The 23,571-nt window shown below is 40.3% G+C and overlaps 1 protein-coding gene across 4 annotated transcripts in view; it reads left to right on the top strand.

Annotated features, from left to right (window-relative positions):
- The first annotated feature begins 2,043 nt into the window (after positions 1–2,043).
- Positions 2,044–23,571, top strand: part of ALDH3A2 (aldehyde dehydrogenase 3 family member A2) — a 52,999-nt gene continuing 31,471 nt past the window's right edge. Inside the window, exons 1-6 of one of the 4 annotated variants that reach the window (XM_074189247.1) lie at positions 2,044–2,144; positions 2,445–2,489; positions 2,562–2,702; positions 2,898–3,129; positions 4,386–4,471; positions 11,090–11,298. In XM_074189247.1, coding sequence (XP_074045348.1) covers positions 2,478–2,489; positions 2,562–2,702; positions 2,898–3,129; positions 4,386–4,471; positions 11,090–11,298 — 680 coding nt within the window. In that variant the 5' untranslated portion in view covers positions 2,044–2,144; positions 2,445–2,477. Of the gene's footprint in view, positions 2,145–2,444; positions 2,490–2,515; positions 2,703–2,897; positions 3,130–4,385; positions 4,472–11,089; positions 11,299–23,571 lie in introns of those variants that run through there. The other 3 variants (XM_074189245.1, XR_012468804.1, XM_074189246.1) reach the window with 3 other exon arrangements.

Below are 23,571 nucleotides of genomic sequence, written 5' to 3'. Positions count from 1 at the left end.
TTGAAGGTAATTCCTTTTTCTGATTTTTTTTCTAAGACTTGGTATTGTTGTTAGTCCTTTAAATGAATTCATCGATGTTTGTTTCCTTCCAACAACGTCTGTCTAAAACTTGCCTCCTTCAACTTAAAAGGTCATGAAACAGGAGGTGGTTTTTAATCTAGTTGTGTTCAAACGAGTCCATCCATCCCCTGGATCTTTAACTTCTGTAAGGAGGGAAATGTTGGATGCTTTGCTACAATTATGCTTGCTATCTTGTCATTAGGCTTAAAAATAATGCTGGAAATATTACATAACAGCTGTTGTTTCCAGAATTCCAGAATTCAGGGCTGTCCTTAGATTTTGTTTCCTTGTATGGAATTCTAAGAAAAGTCAGACCTAAGACCTAAGTCTTTTTCATGATATTCTCTGAACACTGTCCTAATTCCTGAAATCTTTTGTAAAGATCAGTGAATTTTCAGTGTATCAGAATCAATCAGTTGATGAACATAGTAGTGGGTTGGGAATAAGAGGTCCAGGGTCCAAATGCCACCTCTGACATTTCTTCTGTACTTAGACAACTCAAATTCTCTGGGCCTCAGTTTCTTTCTCTGTAAAATGGGTTAGACTTAATGACCCTCCCACCTCTAAATCTGTGATCTTGTACTAATTCCAAATCTTTGTTGCTGAAAACAAATATATTCTTCATCCTTTAGTCTCCTGGCTAGACAAAGGAGGTCATTTGCTGCAGTAGGATAGAATTCCTACTTTTGAGACCCTGGTGAAGCCATTTTATCCTTCAAAACCTACTTTTTCTCATCTGTAAAATGAGAGGGTTATCCATTAGAGCTCTGACATCCTTCTTGCTCTAAATTTATGATCTTATGATTTATATAGATGTGCCCTAGCATGAAGCAGTTTGGCATTTATTCATTCAGTAAATATTTATTAAGCACCTCTTACATGTTAGACACCATGCTCTGTATATATCTGTTTGTATATTGTCTCCTCCATTAGATTGTAAGCTCCTTGAGAACAGGGACTGCTTTTTGCCGTTTTTTTTTATCCCCCAGAACCTGGCATGGCAGAGTTGGGGAGTAGGGGAAGATTGGGGAACAGCTGGTCATACTGGAATCTGAAGGGCATCTGTTCTCTCCCAGAAGTTCCCTTTGTATTACATTATCACACAGGGTGTGATGGCTCGGTTATTCCCTTAAGTCACTGATTAGTATCTCCAAATTTCACTTCATTTGTCCCATACCTTCCCCAATCCCTCCTAAGTGACTTAAGGGAATAACCGAGCCTACTCCCCAACTCTGCCTTCCCCAGCCCCAGGGTGCTGATCGTCCTGCAGGTCCAGCGCTAGGGGCAATATCACCAGGAGCCTCCCACCACCCTCTGGCCGTTGTGGGGGGTTCTTTCCCTCCATGTCCACGGCACATCCTCCAGCAAAACAGGCTTCTGGACCTCAGCGGCCGAGTAGTCCGGTGGAAAGGGTCTGAACTCAAATTCTGCTTTCCCACCCTGGCCCCTTTTTCCTGTCTTGAGCAAGGCCCTGAGTGGTCTGCGGGCCGCGGCTTCTCTGAAATGGGCCGGTCCTGCCTTGGGGCCCTTCTGGGCCCGAGGTCCCCGGCTTTGCGTGTGTGCCCAGGAGCCCTGTGAATACGGGGCACAGTTGGCACCTCGCACGCGGAGCCGGTGGCGGAGAGGCCGAATCGCCGGGTGGCTCTGCCTGGGCGTCCCGGGCCGGCCTGGCCGCTGGGGCCCCGCGGGCCGGGCCCAGGGGCAGAGGCGGGGTCCTCGGGGCACGGCGGACCCCCGGGGTCTTGCCGGTGGGGGCTCCGAACCCCAGTTGGGCCTTTCCTCGCCGCGGCATTAGCCGTTAGGCGGCCTGGGGCCTCCCCGGGGGCGCATCTCCGAGAGCGCCGGGCAGGGCTGGGGGGCCACGTCCCCAGAGGCGGGGACCCCGGCCCGAGGTCCGGCCCGCCGCGCGGGGGGGAGGGGCGGCGGGGGTGTGGCCGCTGGGCCACGTGGCCGCGCGCGGCCGGAAGTGGGGGGTGACGAGGCCGGTGCCCCTCCGAGCCGGAAGGGCCTCGGCGTGTCCGGCAAGGGCGCCTCCAGGCGGGGGCACCGCAGCGGGGGGCGCAGCCGGCTCTCCCCCTCCCCAGGTGAGCGTCCTCGGGGGGTGCGGCGGGCGGGGCCCGGGAGGCCGGGGGGCGGGGGCCGGGCGGGGCCCCGGAGGCCGGGGGGCGGGGGCGAGCCCAGCGCCCCGCCCCCACCTCTGGACGGCGCCCAGGGCCGGCGCGCAGGGCGGGGCCGGCGGACTCGCTCGGCACGTGGCCCCCGTGGCCAATAGGAAGGCGCGCCGAGGGCCCGCCCTTGCCTCGCCCCTGCGGCCCGGGCCCGCCCCGCGGGAGCGCGCGGAGGAAGCGGCCCCGCCCTGACGCGGCCGGCTCTGGTCCGTGCAGGGCGGCGCCAGGGAGCCGCAGGTGCAGCGCGGCATGGAGCCGCAGGTGCAGCGCGGCATGGAGCCGCAGGTGCAGCGCGGCATGGAGCCGCAGGTGCAGCGCGGCATGGAGCCGCAGGTGCAGCGGGCCCGGGCCGCCTTCCAGACGGGCCGCTCGCGGCCGCTGGCCTTCCGCCTGCAGCAGCTGCGGGCGCTGCAGAAGATGGTGCAGGAGCGGCAGAAGGAGATCCTGGCGGTGCTGGGCCAGGACCTGCACAAGGTGCGCGGCGGGGCGGGGCGGGGGCCGCGGGGCGGGGCGGGGGGGGCCGCCGGGCGGGGCGGGGGCCGCGGGGCGGGGGGCCGGGCGGGGCGGGGGCTGCGGGGCGGGGGGCCGCGGGGCGGGGGGCCGCGGGGCGGGGGGCCGCGGGGCGGGGGCGCCGGGCCCTGAAGCCCACCTGCCGCTCTGCCCTGGCAGAGCGAGTTCAACGCCTACAGCCAAGAAGTGGTGACGGTCCTGGGGGAGCTGGACCACGTGCTGGAGAAGCTCCCGGGGTGGGTGGCGGCCGAGCCCGCCAAGAAGACCCTCCTGACCATGATGGACGAGGCCTACGTCCACGCCGAGCCCCTGGGCCTGGTCTTGATCATTGGGGCTTGGAACTACCCATTTGTCCTGACGATCCAGCCCTTAATAGGAGCCATCGCAGCAGGTACGGGCTCCCGTAGCTTTTTTTATTTTTTAAACATTTATTCTTTTCTGTTCTTTTGGTTTTTGCAAGACTTTGGTTTAAAGTGACTTGCCCAAGGTCTCACAGCTAGGTGATAATTAAGTGTCTGAAGCTGAATTTGAACTCGGGTCCTCCTGACTCCAGGGCTGGTGCTCTATTCATTGAGCCACCTAGCTGCCCCAATTTTTTAAATTAATTTGTGGATTGAAGGTAAAAGTCATTCAGCAATTTCAAGTTGAATCATTTCTTTCCAGTGACTTTCTCAGGAAGGACTTGGGGAATACAAACACTGATTTAGACCAATGGGATTTGAAAAGTCCCCAAAGGTCAGTCCACACATTAGGAGTGAGCAATCATCAGCCTTGAACACTCAATTCTGGTCCCTTTGGTATACAAGTTATTTCATTAGACATTGTACCATGGTCCAAAAGTACTGATTAATAAACACCAAGAACTTTATGCTGCATTTACATGATATCTCTAAAAAACAACTTACCTATTTAGTGTCAACCAGATCTATTTGGTTGGTATTGTTTGAAAATTCCAGGTCAGAGAGGAAAGTTCACAATCAAGGAGAATGACATCAGAAAAGGAAATTAGGCAAAAACATACTTGTTAGCATCCCTTCTGTCTCCGACAGGCCATATTTACAAAGGAAGTTAATTGGGAATTTATTAGAACTTGTTCCCAGGGAGCATTTTGTAAAAATTGATGAAAAGGCCTGAGGAGCAGAAACAAAAGTTACCTGCCTCTGAAATGACTCCAAGGTTCTCTTAGCAGCCATATTAGAAACATTATCTATAAAGTCAGGTTTGGTAGATAGAAAAGCTGAAATAGGTTAAGTGAACCCACAGCTGAAGGAAAAGCACAGGAAGCTGATTTTTCTGCAGGGAATAGTCAGTATATGTTGCTTGGAGAATTAGAACTTTTCCTAGAAAAGTACCAAAGAAGAAGGAACTAGAATATTACCTTCTCATATTCCTCTTTCCCCCAAACACACACACATATTGGAACCTCTAAACAAGTCTGCATCTACCCTCCAATCCAGGAATGGGAAGGGTCAAGGAAGTAAAAGGGAAAAGGGGGCTTTCTGAAGAATTTGTACTATTTCAGAAAGTGAGTTAGTGAGTGAATAACAGTTACCAAAAAGACAATTGGAGTCTGTCCCCTTTCAACATTGAACTGTAGCTGTTGAAGTTACTCAGGTATTCCATATGATTCTTCCATGCTTTGTCCAGGAAATGCTGTCATAGTCAAACCATCAGAATTATGTGAAAAGACAGCCACATTCTTGGCCAAGATCCTTCCTCAATATTTGGATAAAGTAAGTATTTCTTCCTTGGGTTTTTTTTTTTTTTGGCAAGGCAATGGGGTAAAGTGGCTTGCCCAAGGCCACACAGCTAGGTCATTATTAAGTGTCTGAGGCCGGATTTGAACCCAGGTCCTCCTGACTCCAGGGCGGGTGCTCTATCCACTGCGCCACCTAGCCACCCTTGAACTGAGTTTTAAAGAACAGAGATTCCATGTTAGAAATGAGAAAGGAGGGCATTCTGGGTGTGGGAGACAACTTGTACAAACCCTTGAGACTAGCTGTGTGTGTGTGTGTGTGTGTGTGTGTGTGTGTGTTTTTAAGAAGAAAAGACCCAGCACACAGTCTTGGGGGCTGCCACAGACAGAGATGTATATGAAAATCAAGCAAAGCAGACTGAGAAGGTGTGGAACCAGGAGAGAGCAGTGTCATGAAGACTCCCTAGTCCAGATTTTTTGGGTTTTGCTAGGCTGTGGGATTAAGTGACTTTTCCAAGATCACACAGCTAGGTCATTATTAAATGTCTGAGGAATGGGCGGCTAGGTGGCGTAATGGATAGAGCACCCGCCCTGGAGTCAGGAGTACCTGGGTTCAAATCCGGTCTCAGACACTTAATAATGACCTAGCTGTGTGGCCTTGGGCAAGCCACTTAACCCCATTTGCCTTGCAAAAAAAAAAAACAAACCTAAAAAAAAAGTCTGAGGCTGGATTCTCATGACTCTTGAGCTGATGATCTATTCACTGAGCCACCTTGCTGCCCCTTAAGAGTTATGTTTCTTTTTTTTATTATTTATTATTTTATTTATTTTTTTAGGTTTTTGCAAGGCAAATGGGGTTAAGTAGCTTGCCCAAGGTCACACAGCTAGGTCATTATTAAGTGTCTGAGACCGGATTTGAACCCAGGTACTCCTGACTCCAGGGCCGGTGCTCTATCCACTACGCCACCTAGCTGCCCCGTTATGTTGCTTTTTTTAAGAACTGAGAAGACTTGATGTGTTTATAGACAGCAGAAAAGGAACCAGTAGATAGAAGGGAATGATTAATGGGAGGCAGACTGGAGAAGATGGAAAGGGATAGGATTAAGAATTCACATAGAAGGATTGTTTTTGGCAAACTTCAACAGAGATTGGATTCAAGATGGTGCAAGTTTGAGGAGAAGCAAAATCTCAGCAAAGTGAGAAGTAAGATCCTCATCTGAGAGGGTGAGGGAAAGGAGTGCTGGGGGAAGCTTGAGAAAAGATTTGGTACAGTTTTTGAGATGAGTGATCTAGGGAATCAAGGATAAAAGGCTTGTCTTGATGCATTGAGGACTCAGTTTAGATTAGATAATATAAATTTGTAATGGACCTAGCCAATATTGCTGCTTGATATTGGGTAGCTGTTTAACAGTGTAGGTTAATAGGAATGGAAGGAGGTAGAGGATGATGGGGATAGGGTTTGGCAGAACATAATTGTCATTAGGACAGCAGAGCAAGACGTCAGAGTAGGTGAAAGTGAATGTTCACTAAGGGGTTGAGTGTACAAAGAGTGTAGGCAGAACAGTGGCAGTGACCCAGGCCAAGAACTGAGGAGATGGAGGCTTGGAGGTGAGAATAAAGAACAGGTGTAGAAGGAGGAAAGTGTGGAATGGGGGAATGATGAAACATAAAGGGAGTTCAGAGTTCTTGATCTGAGAAGTGGAACTCTGAATGTAGATGAGGCAGGATGGAGGGGGAAGTCATGGGAATCTAGCAGATTGAAGAAATGGGAGGCTGTATTACTTTAGGTAGAGGGAGACTGAATTAGGCACAGAACTCATTGAGAAAAGGATTTGTCCTGGGATTTGGTAGATAACATCAAAAAGGATCTGAATATTTTGAATGAAGGGAATCTTACAAGAGAGAAAAGTTTAGGGAGAGGTGGCAACCATGAAGGAGTCTAGAACTGACCATGTGCAGCAAGGAGGGATCCTGCTTTCCATCCAGTCCAGGAGTGGGCATCTGAGAGAAGGGACAATGAGTACCCAAAGGATGGACAGGAATGTTATGTCACATTAGGTGTCAGTGAGAACCAGAAGATAGAAGGAGCATGTGAGGAAGTCTTGTCAACCGAAAGGAAGTTTGTTCATCTTGAAGTGGGGTGGTGTAGAGGGTGTGTCAGGGTGCATGGGGATGAACCTAGAGAGGGGGGATTGTTCTGTAAATCATAGGGGTTTGCTAACTCCTGGAAAATTTGACCAGATAGAGGATTGGGGGGTAGAAAGAGCTAAGCTGAGAAATTCAGCCTCATGGTCTCACATTGCTCTTTAGGATTGACTCATCTGCCCTCTGTGTAGCAGAATTATTTTAGAGTAATCTAAATTCTAGATGACACAATTTCAACTTAGCATCCATACCATGAGCTCTTAGAGTCATTTATGTAGTTTGTTCTTACTGATAATTTTAAATATTGTATCCACAGAAATAGAAGCAGTTGGTTGTAGTGGATGAAGGGCTGGCCTGAAAGCCAGGAGGACCTGGGTTCATATTCTACTTCTGGCACATATTTGCAGTGTGTTTTTATGTAAATTGTAGAGAATATGTTATTCTTTAGTAAGAGTTTTATCACCTGGAAAGTAAAATCCATTAGCTCATGTACTCCTTGAGGGCACTGCTGACTTTTGCCCCTTTTTGTAGTCCTGGCACTAAGTCCAGTGCTGGTACTAGTAAGTGCTGAATAATTGTTGACTGATTGATTGGTTGACTGGGAATTCTATATACCAGTGAAATCCCAGATCCTGTCCCTATCCACACTGAGGTAGAAAGGGACTGGACAAAGATTTTTATTTTAGCACTTTTTGTGATATCAAAGAACTAGAATCAAAGAAGATGCCTATTGACTGAGGACCAGTATATGAACATAAGGGAATCTTACTGTGCTATTAAAAAATCCAGATAAGATCTCTATGTGAATTGATGCGGGGTGAAATCAGCAGAATCAGGACAGTAGAAAACAGATGATTATAACAGTATAAATGGACAGAACAATCCTAAATTAGCCCCGAGAGAATATTGTGAGATCACAAAGAAGCCTGGACCCAGAGAAGAGATTGGAGAAGAGACCCTTACCACCCTCTGTGGTTGAGGGAGGGGGATCTACAAGTGTGGAAGGACAACTGCAGATCTTTTCAGACTTGATTTTACTGATCAGCTTTGCTGACTTACTTTATTCTTTAGTCTTTTCAGTCATGTCTGATGCTTTATGAACCTATTTGGGGTTTTCTTGGCAGAGGTACTAGAGCAATTTGCCATTCCTTTTGCCAACTCATTTTACAGATGAGAAAAGGAGGCAAACAGGGTAAGGTGACTTGCCCAGGTCATTCAGCTATTAAGTATCTGAGGACAGATTTGCCCTTGACTTTTTTTACTTCCTCTTTTTTCCTTGAAAAAATATCTGTTAGGGGCAGCTAGGTGGTGCAGTGGATAGAGCACGGGCCTTGGAGTCAGGAGTACCTGAGTTCAAATCTGGCCTCAGACACTTAATAATTACCTAGCCGTGTGGCCTTGGGCAAACCACTTAACCCCATTACCTTGAAAAATCTAAAAAAAAAATCTGTTATATGGAATGACTCTGGGAGAAGGAGAAGGAGCAATACTGGCAGAAACTCTGGCCATGTAAAGGTATAGCTATCAATAAAAATTCATTTTAAGAATTAAAAAAAAAAGAAAAAGCAGTGGAGAACTTCCCTAGTCTAATGAGGTTGAAGCTCACTTTCATTTGGCTCTTGGAAATAATCTCATTGCTCCCTTTGATTGGACTGCCATGCAGAGACCAGGCTTGGTGAGCCCCTTTGAGCCTGCTATTCAGAGGGAACCAGCTTATCGCCAACTCTTTAAATATGGCACCAGTGAAGAGTTGCCATAGATAAGAAACCTGTTATAGGAGCTGACTGATAGTAAATCTCTAAAGTCCATGGGACAAGTGATAGGATTCTGTGAGGTCAAAGCCTGTTGAACCTTACCTTGTCCTTTTCCCTTTCTTTCCCTGGTCCCTGCTGCCTTTGATTTTTGACTTTGTCCCTCCTCTTTCCCTAAACCAGTCATAAAATAGAGACTTAGAGTTGGTTATATTTATGAAATAAGCAGGAAAGTTAAACATCTGATCTCTTTCTTGAAAGGCACAAAGCTTCATTATTGAGATGTTTTTGCTTTTGTTTTGCGTGTTTGAAACTGATCCTTATCCCTGGTCTAGAATAACACTAGCTGGCCTGCACCTAGCCAGTCCTTTGTACCGTTCTTTTCCTTTCAGGACCCCAGAGTTCTTACCACTTCTCTAGGGAATCACTTAATTTTGTTTGTTTCTTACCACAAGGATAATTCCTATTGAACCTGGAGGATTCCACTCATGGAATTTTCCTCCTTATAGTTCTGTAGCTGACTTTTTTGGAAATATCTTTTTAAGAAAGCTTGTATTTAATTAGTGCTATTTTCTAGTATTTTTTGTTTGTTTTTTAAAACTACCCCAGTTTTCCAGAGCCCAGCTTTCTTTTCTCTCCCTCCCAAGCTCAGCTTGGGGACATATAACAATTGTCAGGAGGTCCACTTTTTCCACTTCTGTATAGGCTTTGCTACCACTCCCATACTCTGAAGTACATCTGCCATGGAATAGACCAGTAGACTCTGGCAATTTCTGTGCTTTGACCCAGGCCAGGTTTTTAAAAAATGGTTCCCTTATAAAAATGACTTTTTTGCTCCATACCTTTACATAAGGCACCAGGTAATCCAGTGCCATGATGTCTGAATTTCTGGTTCTTAGTGAATTTCTTTTTTTTTGTTTTTTGGTTTGTTTGGGTCTTTTTGCAAGGCAATGGGGTTAAGTGACTTGCCCAAGGTCACACAGATAGGTAATTATTAAGTGTCTGAGTGCAGATTTGAACTCAATTCTCCTGACTCCAGGGCCAGTGCTCTATCCATTGCACCACCTAGCTGCTCCTGTAAATTTCTTAAAGGAGACTCCCAGAAACATTAGCCTCTCCTTGGCAAGGTTTGCTGCCAGCTTAAGAATCTTCTGACATAGTAGATGCAATCTTGACTGAACCAGAAATAATCAGTTCCATCAGATATGTACATAAGCAACAGAATTTTCAGAGTATCTGGAAGAAGTCTAAATCTCCTCTTGTATCAGGGGCCTCCTCTGCTCTTTTATGAATCTCAGGTAGCCAGGAAGAGTTGGACCCAGATATTAGTTTTCTGGTCCAGGGTGCTTTTTACTACTCACCTATACTGCATCTTGACTTTTTTGTCTCTCATAGCATAATCTGTCTCCATAGCATCACCTTGGAGCAGTGAAAAAGCGTTTTGTAAGGCTCAGAAGAAGATATCTTTATGCACATACTAATGCCGAGGGAAGTGAGCACATTGTACACATTAACAGCAATATTGTGTAATGCTCAACTATTACAGATTTTGATCCTCTTAGCAGTTCAGTGACCAAGGACAACTAAAACATTTTTTAAAACATTTATTTATTTATTTTGAATTTTACAATTTTCCCTTTAATCTTACTTCCCTCCCCCCAACCCCCCCCCCCCCAGAAGGAAGTCTGTTAGTCTTTACATTGTTTCCATGGTATACATTGATCTCAGTTGAATGTGATGAGAGAGAAACTATATCCTTAAGGAAAAAATAAAGTATAAGAGATAGCAAAATTACATAATAAGATATTTTTTTAAATTAAAGGTAATAGTTTTTGGTCTTTGTTCAAACTCCACAATTCTTTCTATGGATACAGTTGGTATTCTCCATTGCAGATAGCCCAAAATTGTCCCTGAATGTTGCACTGATGGAATGAGCAAGTCCATCAAGGTTGATCATCACCCCCATGTTGCTGTTAGGGTGTACAGTGTTTTTCTGGTTCTGCTCATCTCACTCAGCATCAGTTCACGCAAATCCCTCCAGACTTCCCTGAATTCCTGCCCCTCCTGGTTTCTAATAGAACAATAGTGTTCCATGATATACATGTACTACAGTTCATTAAGCCATTCCCCAATTGATGGACATTCACTCAATTTTCAATTCTTCCAAAGGATTTTTTTTGATGAAAAATGTCATTTACATTCAGAGAAAAAAACTGGAGTCTGAATGTATCTAAGCATACTATTTTCACTTTTTAAGGTTTGTTTTGTATTTTTTATTTACTTTCTCATGGTTTTTTACCTCCTTTCATTCTGATTCTAATTTCACAATAACGACTGATATAGAAATATGTTAAACTTGATTGTACATGTATAAACTATATCAGATTACCCGCTGTTGTGGGGATGGAGGAGGGAAGAGAGGGAGAAAAATGTGAAACTCAAAATCTTAAAAAAAAGATAAATGTTGTGGGGTGGCTAGGTGGCACAGTGGATAGAGCACCAGCTCTAAAGTCAGGAGTACCTGAGTTCAAATCCAGCCTCAGACACGTAATAATAACCTAGCTGTGTGGCCTTGGGCAAGCCACTTAACCCCATTTGCCTTGCAAAAACCTTAAAGAGAGAGATAAATGTTGAAAACTTAGTTTGCATGTAATTGGAAAAAATTAAATAACTTTTATTTTTTAAAAAAGGAATGAATGTGGGAATCTTAATGATCATTTTGTAACCCAAGTTTATTCTGCCTTACCTCTTCCTATAAGGAACTGTACTGTGTTATTAATGGTGGCGTTAAGGAGACCACAGAACTCCTGAAGCAAAGATTTGATCATATTCTCTATACTGGAAGCACTGGTGTTGGGAAGATTGTCATGGAAGCTGCTGCCAAGCATTTGACCCCTGTGACTCTGGAGCTTGGAGGGAAGAGTCCATGTTATATTGATAAAGATTGTAATCTTGATGTTGCTTGCAGGTGAGAGTGCATTCTCATTTATTTTCCATCAAGGGAAGTTTGCTCCTCTCTGTGCAGTATATATACTTTGTTCCTAGAATCTTGATCACTGATGAGCTTGGAATTTCACTGCTTACCTGTGAGTATTTCACTACATGAAGAGTATCCGGAGTTCAAAAAAGTTTTCCCTTGCAATTTCTTTTAAATGTATTATATCATTTAGATAAGCATTCAGAAGATATAACAGGTAATATATGGTCTACCTGAAAAATAATCTGTTCTATAGGATTCTTGACAAATGGCCATGAAGTCTCCACATGAAGCCCTCTGGTAAAGGGGAATATATTCCTTCCTGAGCATGTATATATTCAAAAGCTTAAATTTCCTTTTCTCACATTTCTGCCCTTTGATCTTAGAACTAAGCATAACGTTCTTAATTCCTTACCTGTGGCATCTCTCTGCATCCTTAAGGATAACCATTCTGTCTCCCTTGGCTGCCCATAGGGTATAGTTTCAAGCATCCCGGTTGGCCTCCCCTGGACTCTGCAGTGTGTGCCCAGGTTCTGTTTTTTTTCTCCCTCTTTTTTTTTAATAAATTTTGAGATCTAAATTCTCTCTCTTTCATTCCTTCTCTTCCCATTGAGAAGGCAAGAAATGTGATATCAATTATATATGTAAAATTGTGCTAAATAGATTCCCAAATTAGCCATGTTGCAAAAAAAAAAGGCAAGAAAAATAACATGAAAATTTTTTCTTTAATCTGTACTCAGATTCCATCACTTCTTTCTCTGGAGGGGGATATTTTCATCATGTACTTTGGAATTTTCTTAGAATATTGTATTGCTTAGAATGACTAAGGAATTTACAGTTGATTATCATGCAATATTGATGTCACTGTGTACACATTTCTGTTCTACTCATTTCACTTTATAACAGTTCATATAGGTCTTCACATAATTTTCATGTCTTCTAGTACAATAATATTCCATCAAATCATATTCTGTAATTTGTTCAACCATTCTACTGCTTACGGGCACCCCTTCAATTTCCATTTCTTTGCCAACCTAAGAGTTGCTATAAATATTATTGTATATATGGGTCCTTTTTCTTTTTCCTTTGATCTCTTTGGGATACAGACCTAAAAGTAGTATTGCTGGGTCAAAGAATGTGCACATTCCAGAATGGTTGGATTAATTCATAGCTCCACTACCAGTGCATTAGTGTCCCAGTTTTCCCACATCTCTGCAACATATGTCATTTTTCTTTTCTGTTATACTACCAATCTGATAGATTTGAAGTTGTGCCAGAGATTATTTTTAATTTGCATTTCTCTAATCAATAGTGATTTAGAGCATTTTTTCACATACCTATAGTTTTGATTTCTTCATCTGCAGACTGCCTCTTCATCCCCTTCAATCATTTATTAATTGAGGAATGACTTGAATTCTTATAAATTTGGCTCAGTTCTCATATATTTGAGAAATGAGACTTTTATTAGAGACAGCTGCTGCAAAACATTTTTTCCATATTCCTGCATTTTAATTTTGACTGCATTGTTTTTGTTTCTGCAGAAATATTTAATTTAATGTAATCAAAATTATCCATTTTAATTCTCATGATTTTATCTCTTGAATGGTTATAAAGTCTTCCCTATGTGCATAGATCTGACAGGTATATTTTTCTATGCTCCTTTAATTTGCTTATGGTATCACTCTTTTTGTTTAAATCATATACCTATTTTTTCCTCTTGTCTTGGTATATAGAATGAGTTATTGTTCTCCATCTAGTTTCTATTAAATTGCTTTCCAGTTTTCCCAGCATTTTTTGTCAAATAGTGGGTTCTTATCCCAAAAGCTTGGGTCTTTGACTTTATCAAACACTAGATTACTATGATCATTTACTACTTAGTGTTGTGTACCTGATCTATTCCACTGATCCACCACTATTTCTTAGTACCACATTGTTTTGGTGATTAACACTTTGTAGTATAATTTATGTATGACCTGATTCTGCTAAACCACTGTCCTTCACATTTTTTCATTGATTCCACTGATATTCTTGACTTTAGTTTTTCCAGATGAAATTGTAATTATTTTCTCTAGCTCTATAAAATATTTTTTGATAGTTTGATTGGCATGGTACTAAATAAGTAAATTAATTCTGGTAGAATTGTCATTTTTATTTTATTGATTCAGCATACTGATGACTAATTGATATTTTTTCAGTTGATTTGTGTGAAATGTGTGTGTTCATATAGCTTTTGGGTTTGTCGTGGCAGATAAAACTTGCTTAAATGGAATTTTTCTTTCTATCCCTTGCCTTTGGACTTTGTTATAATATATATAAATGCTGGTGATTCATGTGGATTTATATTGTACCCTATAGCTTTGCTATTGCTTTTTGTTTTTAAGTCGATTCTCTAGGTTTCTTTAAGTATACCATCATATTATCTGCAAAGATTGGTAGTTTTATTTCCTCATTGCCTATGCTGATTCCTTCAATTTCTTTCTTATGTCATTGCTGTAGTTAGCATATCTACAATGTTGAATAATAGTGGTGATTAATGGACATCCTTGTTTCACCTCTGATCTTATTGGAAATGCTTCTAGCTTATTCCCATTATAGATAATGCTTGTGAAAATTTTAGATATTGCTTATTTTTTTTAAAAAGCTCCATTTATTCCCGTATTCTTTATTGTTTATTAGGAATGAATGTTGTATTTTGTCAAGAGCTTTTTCTGCAGCTATTGAGATAATCATTTGATTTCTGTTGGTTGTATATTGCTAGTCAGTTATGTTTGAAAGTTTTCCTAATCTTAAACCAACTTTGCATTTCTGATATAAATCCCATAATCATAGCATACAGTACTAATCTCCTTGCAAGTATTCTATTTAAAATTTTTACATCTGTGTCATTAAGGAGATTGGTCTCTGTTATAGTTTGTTTTTTCTGGTTTTTTCCTCTTCCTAGTTTAGGTAACAGCCACATATTTGTGATATAAAGAGGAATTTGGTAGAACTCCATTGCCTTTTTTTCTTTAAACATTTTATATAGTATTTTAATTAATTATTCTTTAAATGTTTAGTAGAGTTTGCTTGGTTTTTTTTTTTTTTAGGTTTTTGCAAGGCAAATGGGGTTAAGTGGCTTGCCCAAGGCCACACAGCTAGGTAATTATTAAGTGTCTGAGACTGGATTTGAACCCAGGTACTCCTGATTCCAATGCCACTGCTTTATCCACTACGCCACCTAGCCGCTCCTAGAGTTTGCTTGTGATACCATCTGGTCTTTAGGGATTCTTTCTTGGGAAGCTAATTCATGGTTAGTTCAATTTCTTTTTCTAAGATAGGTTTATTTAAGTATACTATTTCCTTTTTTTAAATCTAGACATTTTATATTTTTGTTAAGTTTTTATTTCACTTAGACTGTTAGATTTATTAGCATATAATCAGATAAAAAAAGTTCCTAAAAATGCCTTAGTTTCATCTTTGTTGATGATACATTTACCTTTTTGATATTGGTAATTTGGTTTTCTTTTTCCACAAAAATTATCTCTTAGTGGGTTTTTTTAACTTTTAGTTTTATTAATCTCTCCTTTGATTTTCACTATTTTTCAATTTGGTGTTTAATTGGGTATTTAAAATTTTGTTTTTTTTTAATTTGCATACCCTTGCCCTTGTTCTAAAATTGGTTCTTTGAACTGAACACAGTGTCTGATAGAGATATAATCTGATACTGGCAGAGTACAACAAGCGTAATATCTCCTGTGTTTTCGGTGTTATGCCTCTCATTATACATTGTACTCAAGTTTCAATGCCATTTAAAATTGCAATAGCTGAAAACAGATGCCACACAGAGCTCAGAAGGAGAGTATATACATGTTGGTGGAAAAGGTCCACATTCAAAGCATAGAGGTTTGGACTAGCTAAATTTAGGGGCTAATTTAATCAGTTAGTCTTTTAATCACTTAAAACTTCATGAAGACTTAGGACACCCTGTGTAATCCAAGATCACATTAACTGTGCAGTCTACTCTTCATATTGAAGAGAGCATCTGCTAGGACCCCTGCCCCCCCCCCCAACTCAGTTTCAGGAGTAGAGGGCACAGACTGTCCTTTGTCTTGGTGTCCTGAGAGCTTAGCATAGGAGCTGGCACATAGCAGGTGCTTGTGGATTGACTGTTTCTCATTTGTATCAGTGAAGTTGATTATTGAACTTCAGTATACAACTTCAGTATCTTTAAAGTTCCATCTTAATAAATCAGTCCATTATTCTAGTTTGTCCTAATTCTTGAAAGCTGTCTTTTCCCACTAGTATTTGGTCTCCTTCCTAGCTTTGTATGATCTGCATGTTTGATAAGTATACTCTCTACTTAAAATCAATTATCAAAATGTTTCCTAAAACAAAGGCAAAGACAGATCTTTAAGGCACTCCAAGAGACTTACTTCCAAGTTGGCATCCATCCATTGACTCTGAATCTGCTTAACTCTACCACTGTCTCATCCAGGGCTCTGTCTTGTCAAGGAGCACAGGAGAACTTGATCAGATACTTTTTGGGAATTTAGTTAGACTTTGTTTAGAGCATTACCCAGATCTACCTGTCCAAAGACCCTCTCAAAAAGGGTTTATAACTGACTACCTGATAGCCTCCTTCCCAGCTCTCTGATTTCACCCCTGTATCTCAGCCTCCTCATACCCTGAAAGGTCCCCCTCCTCCCATTGACAAGTTTCTCCTGGAGTCCCCAGCCAAGCATCCTGACCTGGCCTGATTCTCTTGGCTTGGCCAGTGTTGTCTTTGATGCAGGCCTTATCTTCCCCTATCCCTTTCACTGAAATCTCCTTGAGGTCTGGCACTGTTTTTCTTTCTTTTCCTTAATATTTATATTTCATGTTCTTAGCACAGTGCTTGGTCCATACACCCTTAATGAATGACCAGTGTGACATGACCTATTCTTTTTTAAAAAATTTATTGACTATTTTATTTTTCCCCAATTACATGTAAAAACAATTTTAACATTCATTTTTAAAATTTTTCCAAATTTTCTCCCGTCTTCCTTCTCCACTCCCTTCATTGAGAAGGCAAGTTATTTGAAATAAGTTGTATATGTGTAAGCATATGAAATATTTCCATAGTAGTTATGTTGTGAAAGAAAACAGACCCCCCCCCAAAAAAAGAAACAAACTCAAGAAAATTACAGAAAGTTAAAAAAGTCTGCTTCAAACTGTATTCAGATACCATCAGTTCTTTGGGGGGGGGGGGGGTGCATAGCATTTTTCATCATGAGTCCTTCAGAGCTGTCTTGGATCTTTGTATTGCTGAGAAAAGCTGAGTCATTCACAGCTAATTATCTTACAGTCTTGTTACTTTGTAGACAGAACATTCACTTTGCATCAGTTCATGGAAGTCATTCCAGGTTTTTGTGAGAGCATTCTGTTCATCATTTCCTATATAGCACAATAGTATTCCATTGCATTCATGAATCGCAGCTTTGTTCAGTTATTCCCCAGTAGTGGCATCCCCTCAATTGCCAATTCTTTGCCACTGGAAAAGAATACTAGAAACAGGTTTGTACATACATTTAAGTCCTTTTACCTTTTGTTAGGAAGCCTAGTTATAAGTTATATCCTCTTTGCTGTGTTATTTCTTTTTCTCTGAGCATTGAACAAAATAACAGTAATGTGCTGTTAAATTCTTTGTCCCTTTCTGATTTCTTCCTTTATCTACTTTATTGGATTTCATTACACTTATTATTTTTCTATAGTCATAGACAGTGTCATGGTATTATTCTCATCATGCTTTTCTCACTACGACATTTCTTTATAAACCTTTACAAATAAATTTCTACGTCTTCTTCATATTTACCATGTTCCGTCAGCCATGCCCATGTCATCGGACATATTCCTACATCTTTTTTTTGGTAAGACAGTGCGGTAAAGTGACTTGTCCAAGGTCACACAGCTAGGTAATTATTAAGTGTCTGAGTTCAGATTTGAACTCAGGTCCTCCTGACTCCAGGGCCAGTACTTTATCCACTGGGCCATCCAGCTGCCCCCTCTTTACCTCTTTTAAATGAATGTGCAGAAGCCACAATTCCTAGTTGAGTAAATATTCTCTGGTGCACTCTTTTCCCTTGATTTTTCTTTTAAATTATCACTGTTCTTTGGTTTGAAATAAAGCGAATTACTTTGAAGAGGGAAAAGAAGTAGGTCTTTAATGTGTAGCTTGGATTGTTGTATTCTTTGGAAAATTTTCCTACTTGAACTATTTTCTGAAGACATTTCACAAAGGTAGAAATAAGCCCATTGCTGATTACATAATCCTCTTACAGGGTGCTAACTAAAAGAATGTAGATTCTTTTGTTTTCCTGTGTCTCTTTTTCCAGGCTAGTAATTGTGCCATCCAGTAAAGTAGCTATTTGGGGTGTGGTTTGACCTCCTAATGTGAAATAGTTTTTGCTTCTTCCTCACCACAAAGAGCATCCCTTGGGTTACTTTTGTCTCTCCATACTTCCGGAAGTTCCCAGTTGCACAGGTCAGTTTCTGTAGAAGATTGGATTAAGTAGGAGGAGACTGCACCCTCAGAGGACCAGCCTGATCTGTGAGTCCAGAGAGCAATGCTGATCTTGCCGCACCTAAAGGAGCCTTGGAGAGAGCAAGGTGGCTTTGCTGTAGTCTTGTCCTGTTGCCTTATTGCTCCCAGGGAGCTAAGAAAGCCATTTCTCTGGGGGCTCTACCTATCTGCCCAAGCAAAACTTCAGCACACTGTACTTTGGAGGGAGTGAAGGGAAAATCCCGGAAGCAGAAACTCACTTTACTTGAATTTGAACTCAGGTACTCCTGACTCCAGGACTGTGCCACCTAGCTGCCCCCCATCTGTAAAGTTTTTAGAAAAGGAAGCCATTAGATTCTTTCCTCAAGCTAGAGGTTTGAGAGCATCTAGTTGTGACATTACCTGGCTCATAGCAAAGCAATGATTTGGAGTATCCTCAGACCAAGTAGGATATACAGTAGACACAACCCCATATAGGCAGCCTGTAAGTCATTTTGTGCCTTTCCCAATGGTTATCCACACTCTGAAGCCAGCTCTCTGATTCTAATTATTCAATCAAAAACAGCATGGTGGAGAGCGGTGGCATCAATCTTAAATAGAAATGGAAGCCACTAAGCTGTATATAAGATACCTCCTAATCTTCTTGAACTTATTATTATCTTAGAGAATAACTGTCCTTCCTTAAAAATTGCCTTGGAATCAGAGAGAAGGTCAGGGCCTAGGTGAGCCCTTAGGGCTTAACATTATGACTCTTGTTGTGAAAGTTGGTTTTTTCCTACTATGTTTGAGAGTCATTTGATTCAGCTGCTCTATTCTGAGCACCCTGTGAGACCTTTATCCAGGAATGTATTTAACATTCTTATTTGCTTAGGGCTTGTCTCTTTGACTCAGTTTCATCAGTTCTCTCTTTAGGATGCAAAATACTTTGCTTTCTTTGACTTTTTACATGATCACCTTCTCTGACTGCTCATTTCTCTTGACATGATCATTATAATGTCAGTTGACTCTTCCTATGTTAAAAATGCTACCTAGATGACTTGGCAGCTAAAAAAATTAATATTATTTTTGGCAACATTTTAATTAGCATGTTATGGAAAAGCACAGACTAGTCTGACAAAAGAGCCAGCTTTGGCTCAGAGTGTAGCCCAGTAATGTCAGATTCTATAGAAAATTATACTGAGGGGCAGCTAGGTAGCGTAGTGGATAAAGCACCGGCCTTGGAGTCAGGAGTACCTGGGTTCAAATCCAGTCTCAGACACTTAATAATTACCTAGCTGTGTGGCCTTGGGCAAGCCACTTAACCCCCATATACCTTGCAAAAACCTAAAAAAAAAAAAAAAAAAGAAAACTATACTGACATAGAAAACCACATTAACATTATTTCTGTTGTAATATAGTTCAGATTATTTTGTTAAACATTTTCCAATTACATTTTAAAATGGTTCAGTCTGTAGCTTTGAGTAAGACCCCTCTGATGTAGACCACCTCCATTACAAATTGGATTGGGAAGCAAAGTAGGAAACAGTGGAGTGATGAAACATCCTTCTAGTATCTTCTAAGTTGGGTCTCTACAGCTTAGCTTCATTATTTGAAGTATAAACTCTTAGAATATCAAGGTCTGCATTTAAATAAAAATATGGAAAACTTAGTTGTTGTGAACAGCTTACTTTAAAAATGCTTACACATTTGAATAGTTGAACTAAGGTGGGAAGGAGTCCTCTCTCCTCAGATATAGCCACACAAGTCACTGAAATCCCACTGGCATGGCCCAGCAGATCTCATGGTCATGTGAGAAGCATTCTTTAAGATGCCAAGGAGCTAGTGATCACATCCCCTCGAGCCACCAACAATCTTTCATCCTGCTTTCTGCCAGGCGGCCAACATGGCTGCTTAAATCAAGTTGTATTTGATGTGGGCTAGCCCTAATGTGAGGCTGGCCCTTTTGATGTGGGAACCTAAATACCTCTTTGTTTCAAAGGGAAAATTTGTGCCAAGTTTCAGAAATGAATTTTGAAAGCATATGCTTTCTGTCAGTTCCCTTGGATGCATTCTTGAAAAAAAGTCATTTTAATAATTTTTTCCTAGTTGAATGTAAAAACAATTTTTAGCATTCATTTTTTAAAAATTTGAGATTCAAATTTTCTCCCTTGCTTCCCCACCCTAATGTGCAGTATAATGGAGGTTATACATTTGCAATCATGCAAAAAGTGTAGTTCTATATTAGTCATGTTATGAAAGAAAACAAGGACACTCTCCTCTCCTTTCCCCAAAAATGAAAAAAATTAAGTGAAAAATAGTATGCTTTGATTAGCATTCAGACTCCATCACTTCTTTCTCTGGAGGTGTATAGCATTTTTCATCATGAGTCCCTTGGAATTATCTTGAATAATGGTTTGCTGAGAGTAACTGAGACATTCATAGTTGATCATCATACAAGTATTTGGCTTTTCCTTTGTAGGATGTTCTGGTTCTGCTCATTTCACCTGATGTTTTATTTTATCTTTCCAATTACATGAGAAGAAAGATTTTCAGCAGTTATCTACTTGGACATTTATGTTACATACTTCTCCCCTGGGAATAGTGTAGTGAGCGTTGTACATACATTTGTTTAACATGTTTACATATTAGTCTGCTCACTTCACTTTATATCAATTTATGTAAGTCCAATTTTTTCTGAAGCCATCCAACTCATCTTTCTTAGATCACAATAGTATTCTATCAGAACTTTTCAGCCACTCCCCTATTTTTTTTTTTTTTTGACGGTAATAGTCTTTAGTCTTTGTTCAAAATCCATAATTCTGTCTCTGGATACAGATGGTATTCTCCATTGCAGATAGCTCAAAATTATCCTTGTTGTTGCACTGAAGGAATGAGCAAATCCATCAGAATTGATCATCACCCCCATGTTGATGTTGGGGTGTACAATGTGTTTTTGATTCTCATCTTGCTCAGCATCAGTTCATACAGATCTTTCCAGGCTTCCCTGAATTCCCATCCCTCCTGGTTTCTTATAGAACAATAGTATTCCATGACATACATATACCACAGTTTATTAAACCATTTCCTCAGTTGAAGGACATTCACTTAATTTCAATTTTTTGCCACCACAAACAGGGCTGCTATAAATATTTTTGTACTAGTGATGTTTTTACCCTTTTTTTTAAATCATCTTTTTCACGGTATAGACCCAGTAGTGGTATTGCTAGGTCAAAGGGTATGCACATTTTTGTTGCCCTTTGGGCATAATCCCAAATTTCTCTGGATGAGTTCACAACTCCACCAAAAATGTATTAGTGTCCCAGATTTCCCGCATCCTTTCCAACATTGATCATTGTCCTTTCTGGTCATATTGGCCAGTCTGAGAGGTGTGAGGTGGTATTTCAGAGATGCCTTAATCATTTCTCTAATAAGTAATGATTTGGAGCAATTTTTCATATGACTATCAGCCACTCCCCTATTGATGAAATTCCCTTCAATTTCAAATTATTTGCCATCACAAATGGTATATCAATATTTTTTACATGTGTCTTTTTCCCTTTTTTTAAATTTCTCTGGGATAGAAGCCTTGTAGTAGTGGTTTTGCTGGGTCAAAGAGTATGTATAGTTTTCTAACCCTTTGAGTAAAGTTCCCAATTGCTCTCCAGAATAATTGAATTAGTTCACAGTTCCATCAGTAGTGCATTAGTCCCAGTTTTCTCACATTCCCTCCAACATCTTTCATTTTTCTTTTCTCTTATATTTGCCAATCTGACAATTGTGAAGTGATTCCTCAGAGTTTTAATATACATTTCTCTAATCAATAGTGATTTAGACTGAATCTAAATGTTAGAGCATTTTTAATATGATCATTTGATAACTTTGACTACTTCAGAAAACTACCTCTTCATCTCCTTTGATCATTTATCAGTTGAAGAAAGATGAATTTTTACAGTTCTCTATATATTTGATAAGTGAGGAATTTATGAGATACTTATTGCAAATTTTTTTCCAGCTCTCTGCTTTTCTTTTGTTCTTGAATGCATTATTTTTGTTTGTGCAAAACCCTTTTAGTTTAATATAATCAAAATTGTCCATTTTGTATCTTATACGCTCTTATTTGATCATAAATTCTTTCCTTATCCACAAATCTGATAAACTATCCTGCTTCCCTAATTTGCCCATGGTATTTATGTCTAAATCCTTATACCCATTTTGACCTTAACTTGGTATATGGTTGTGAGATGTTGATTTGTACCTATTTTCTGCTAAACTGCTTTCCAGTTTTGCCAGTAATTTTTGTCAAATATTAAGTTCTTATCTCAAAAGCTTGGATCTGTGGGTTTATCAAACACTAGTTTACTATATTTCTTTGTATCATCTACTTAATCTTTTCCACTGAACCACCACTCCATCAGTCATTACCAGATTGTTTTTATGATTACCACTTTATAATGCTGTTTGTGTTCTAATACTGCTAAGCCACCTTCTTTGTTTTTCCTTCATAGTTTTTTCATTAATTTCCTTGGTATTCTTGACCTTTTGTTTTTCCAGATAAGTTTTATTATTTCTTCTGGCTCTGTAAAATATTTTTTGATAATTTGATTAGCATGGTATAACCTTAAATTAATTTTGATAGAACTGTCATTTTTATTATATTGGCCTAGCTTGACTGTGAGCAATTGATATTTTTACATCTGTTTAGATAGGCATGTGTGTTTTGTAATTGTGTTCATATAGTTCCTGGTTTTGTCTTGGCAGTTAGAACTTGAAATTTTTTTTTTTATTATCTGCAGTTTCTTTTTGCAAGGCAATGGGGTTAAGTGGCTTGCCCAAGGCCACACAGCTAGGTAATTATTAAGTGTCTGAGGCCGGAGTTGAACTCAGGTCCTCCTGACTCCAAAGCTGGTGCTCTATCTACTGTGCCACCTAGCCACCCCATACAATTATTTTTTTAAAACTCCTTTATTGCTTGCTGCTGGACTTCGTTGATAATATAGAAATGCTTATGATTTATATAAATTTGTTTTATAACCTATAACTTTGCTAAAGTTGTTAATTATTTCAACTAAATTTTTATTTGATTCTCTAGAATTCTCTCAATATCATCTATGAAGAGGAATAGTTTTGTTTTCTCAATTTCTCCAATTTCTTTTTCTTGTTGAATTGCTATAGCTAGTATGCCTAGTACAATATTGAATAATAGTGATGATGATAATGAACATCCTTGCTTCATCCCAATCTTATTGGCAAAGCTTCTAGCTTATTCACTATTACTGATAGTGCTTGCTGGTGATCTTAGATAGATAAGACTTATTATTTTAAGTAAAATTTCATTTATTCCTACACTTTCTAGTATTTTCTTAATAGGAATGGGTACCATATTTTGTCAAAAGGTTGTTTCTGTAGCTTTTGAGATGATCCTTTTTTTTGTTGATTTTGCTATTGATATGTTATTTATGTTGATGGTTTTCCTAAGATTGGACTAACCCTGCATTTCTGACATAAATCCCATCTGGTCCATAGCAAGTGATTGATCCTTGTGATATAGTGCTAATCTCTTCATAAGCATTCCATTGAAAATTTTTGTATCAATATTCATTAGCGAAATTGATCTTTTTTTCCCCCTCTTCCTAGTTTAGTTATAAGCACCCCTTTGTCTATTTTTCCAAGTAGTTTATAAAGTACTAGAATTAATTGTTCTTTAAATATTTGGTAGAAATCATTTGTGGATCCACCTGGTCTTAGGGATTCTTTCTTGGGAGAGCTAA

Source organism: Macrotis lagotis, chromosome 5 (genome assembly GCF_037893015.1).
Source record: "Macrotis lagotis isolate mMagLag1 chromosome 5, bilby.v1.9.chrom.fasta, whole genome shotgun sequence".
Lineage (NCBI taxonomy): Eukaryota > Metazoa > Chordata > Mammalia > Peramelemorphia > Peramelidae > Macrotis > Macrotis lagotis.
This window is presented reverse-complemented; position numbering and strand designations above follow the sequence as displayed.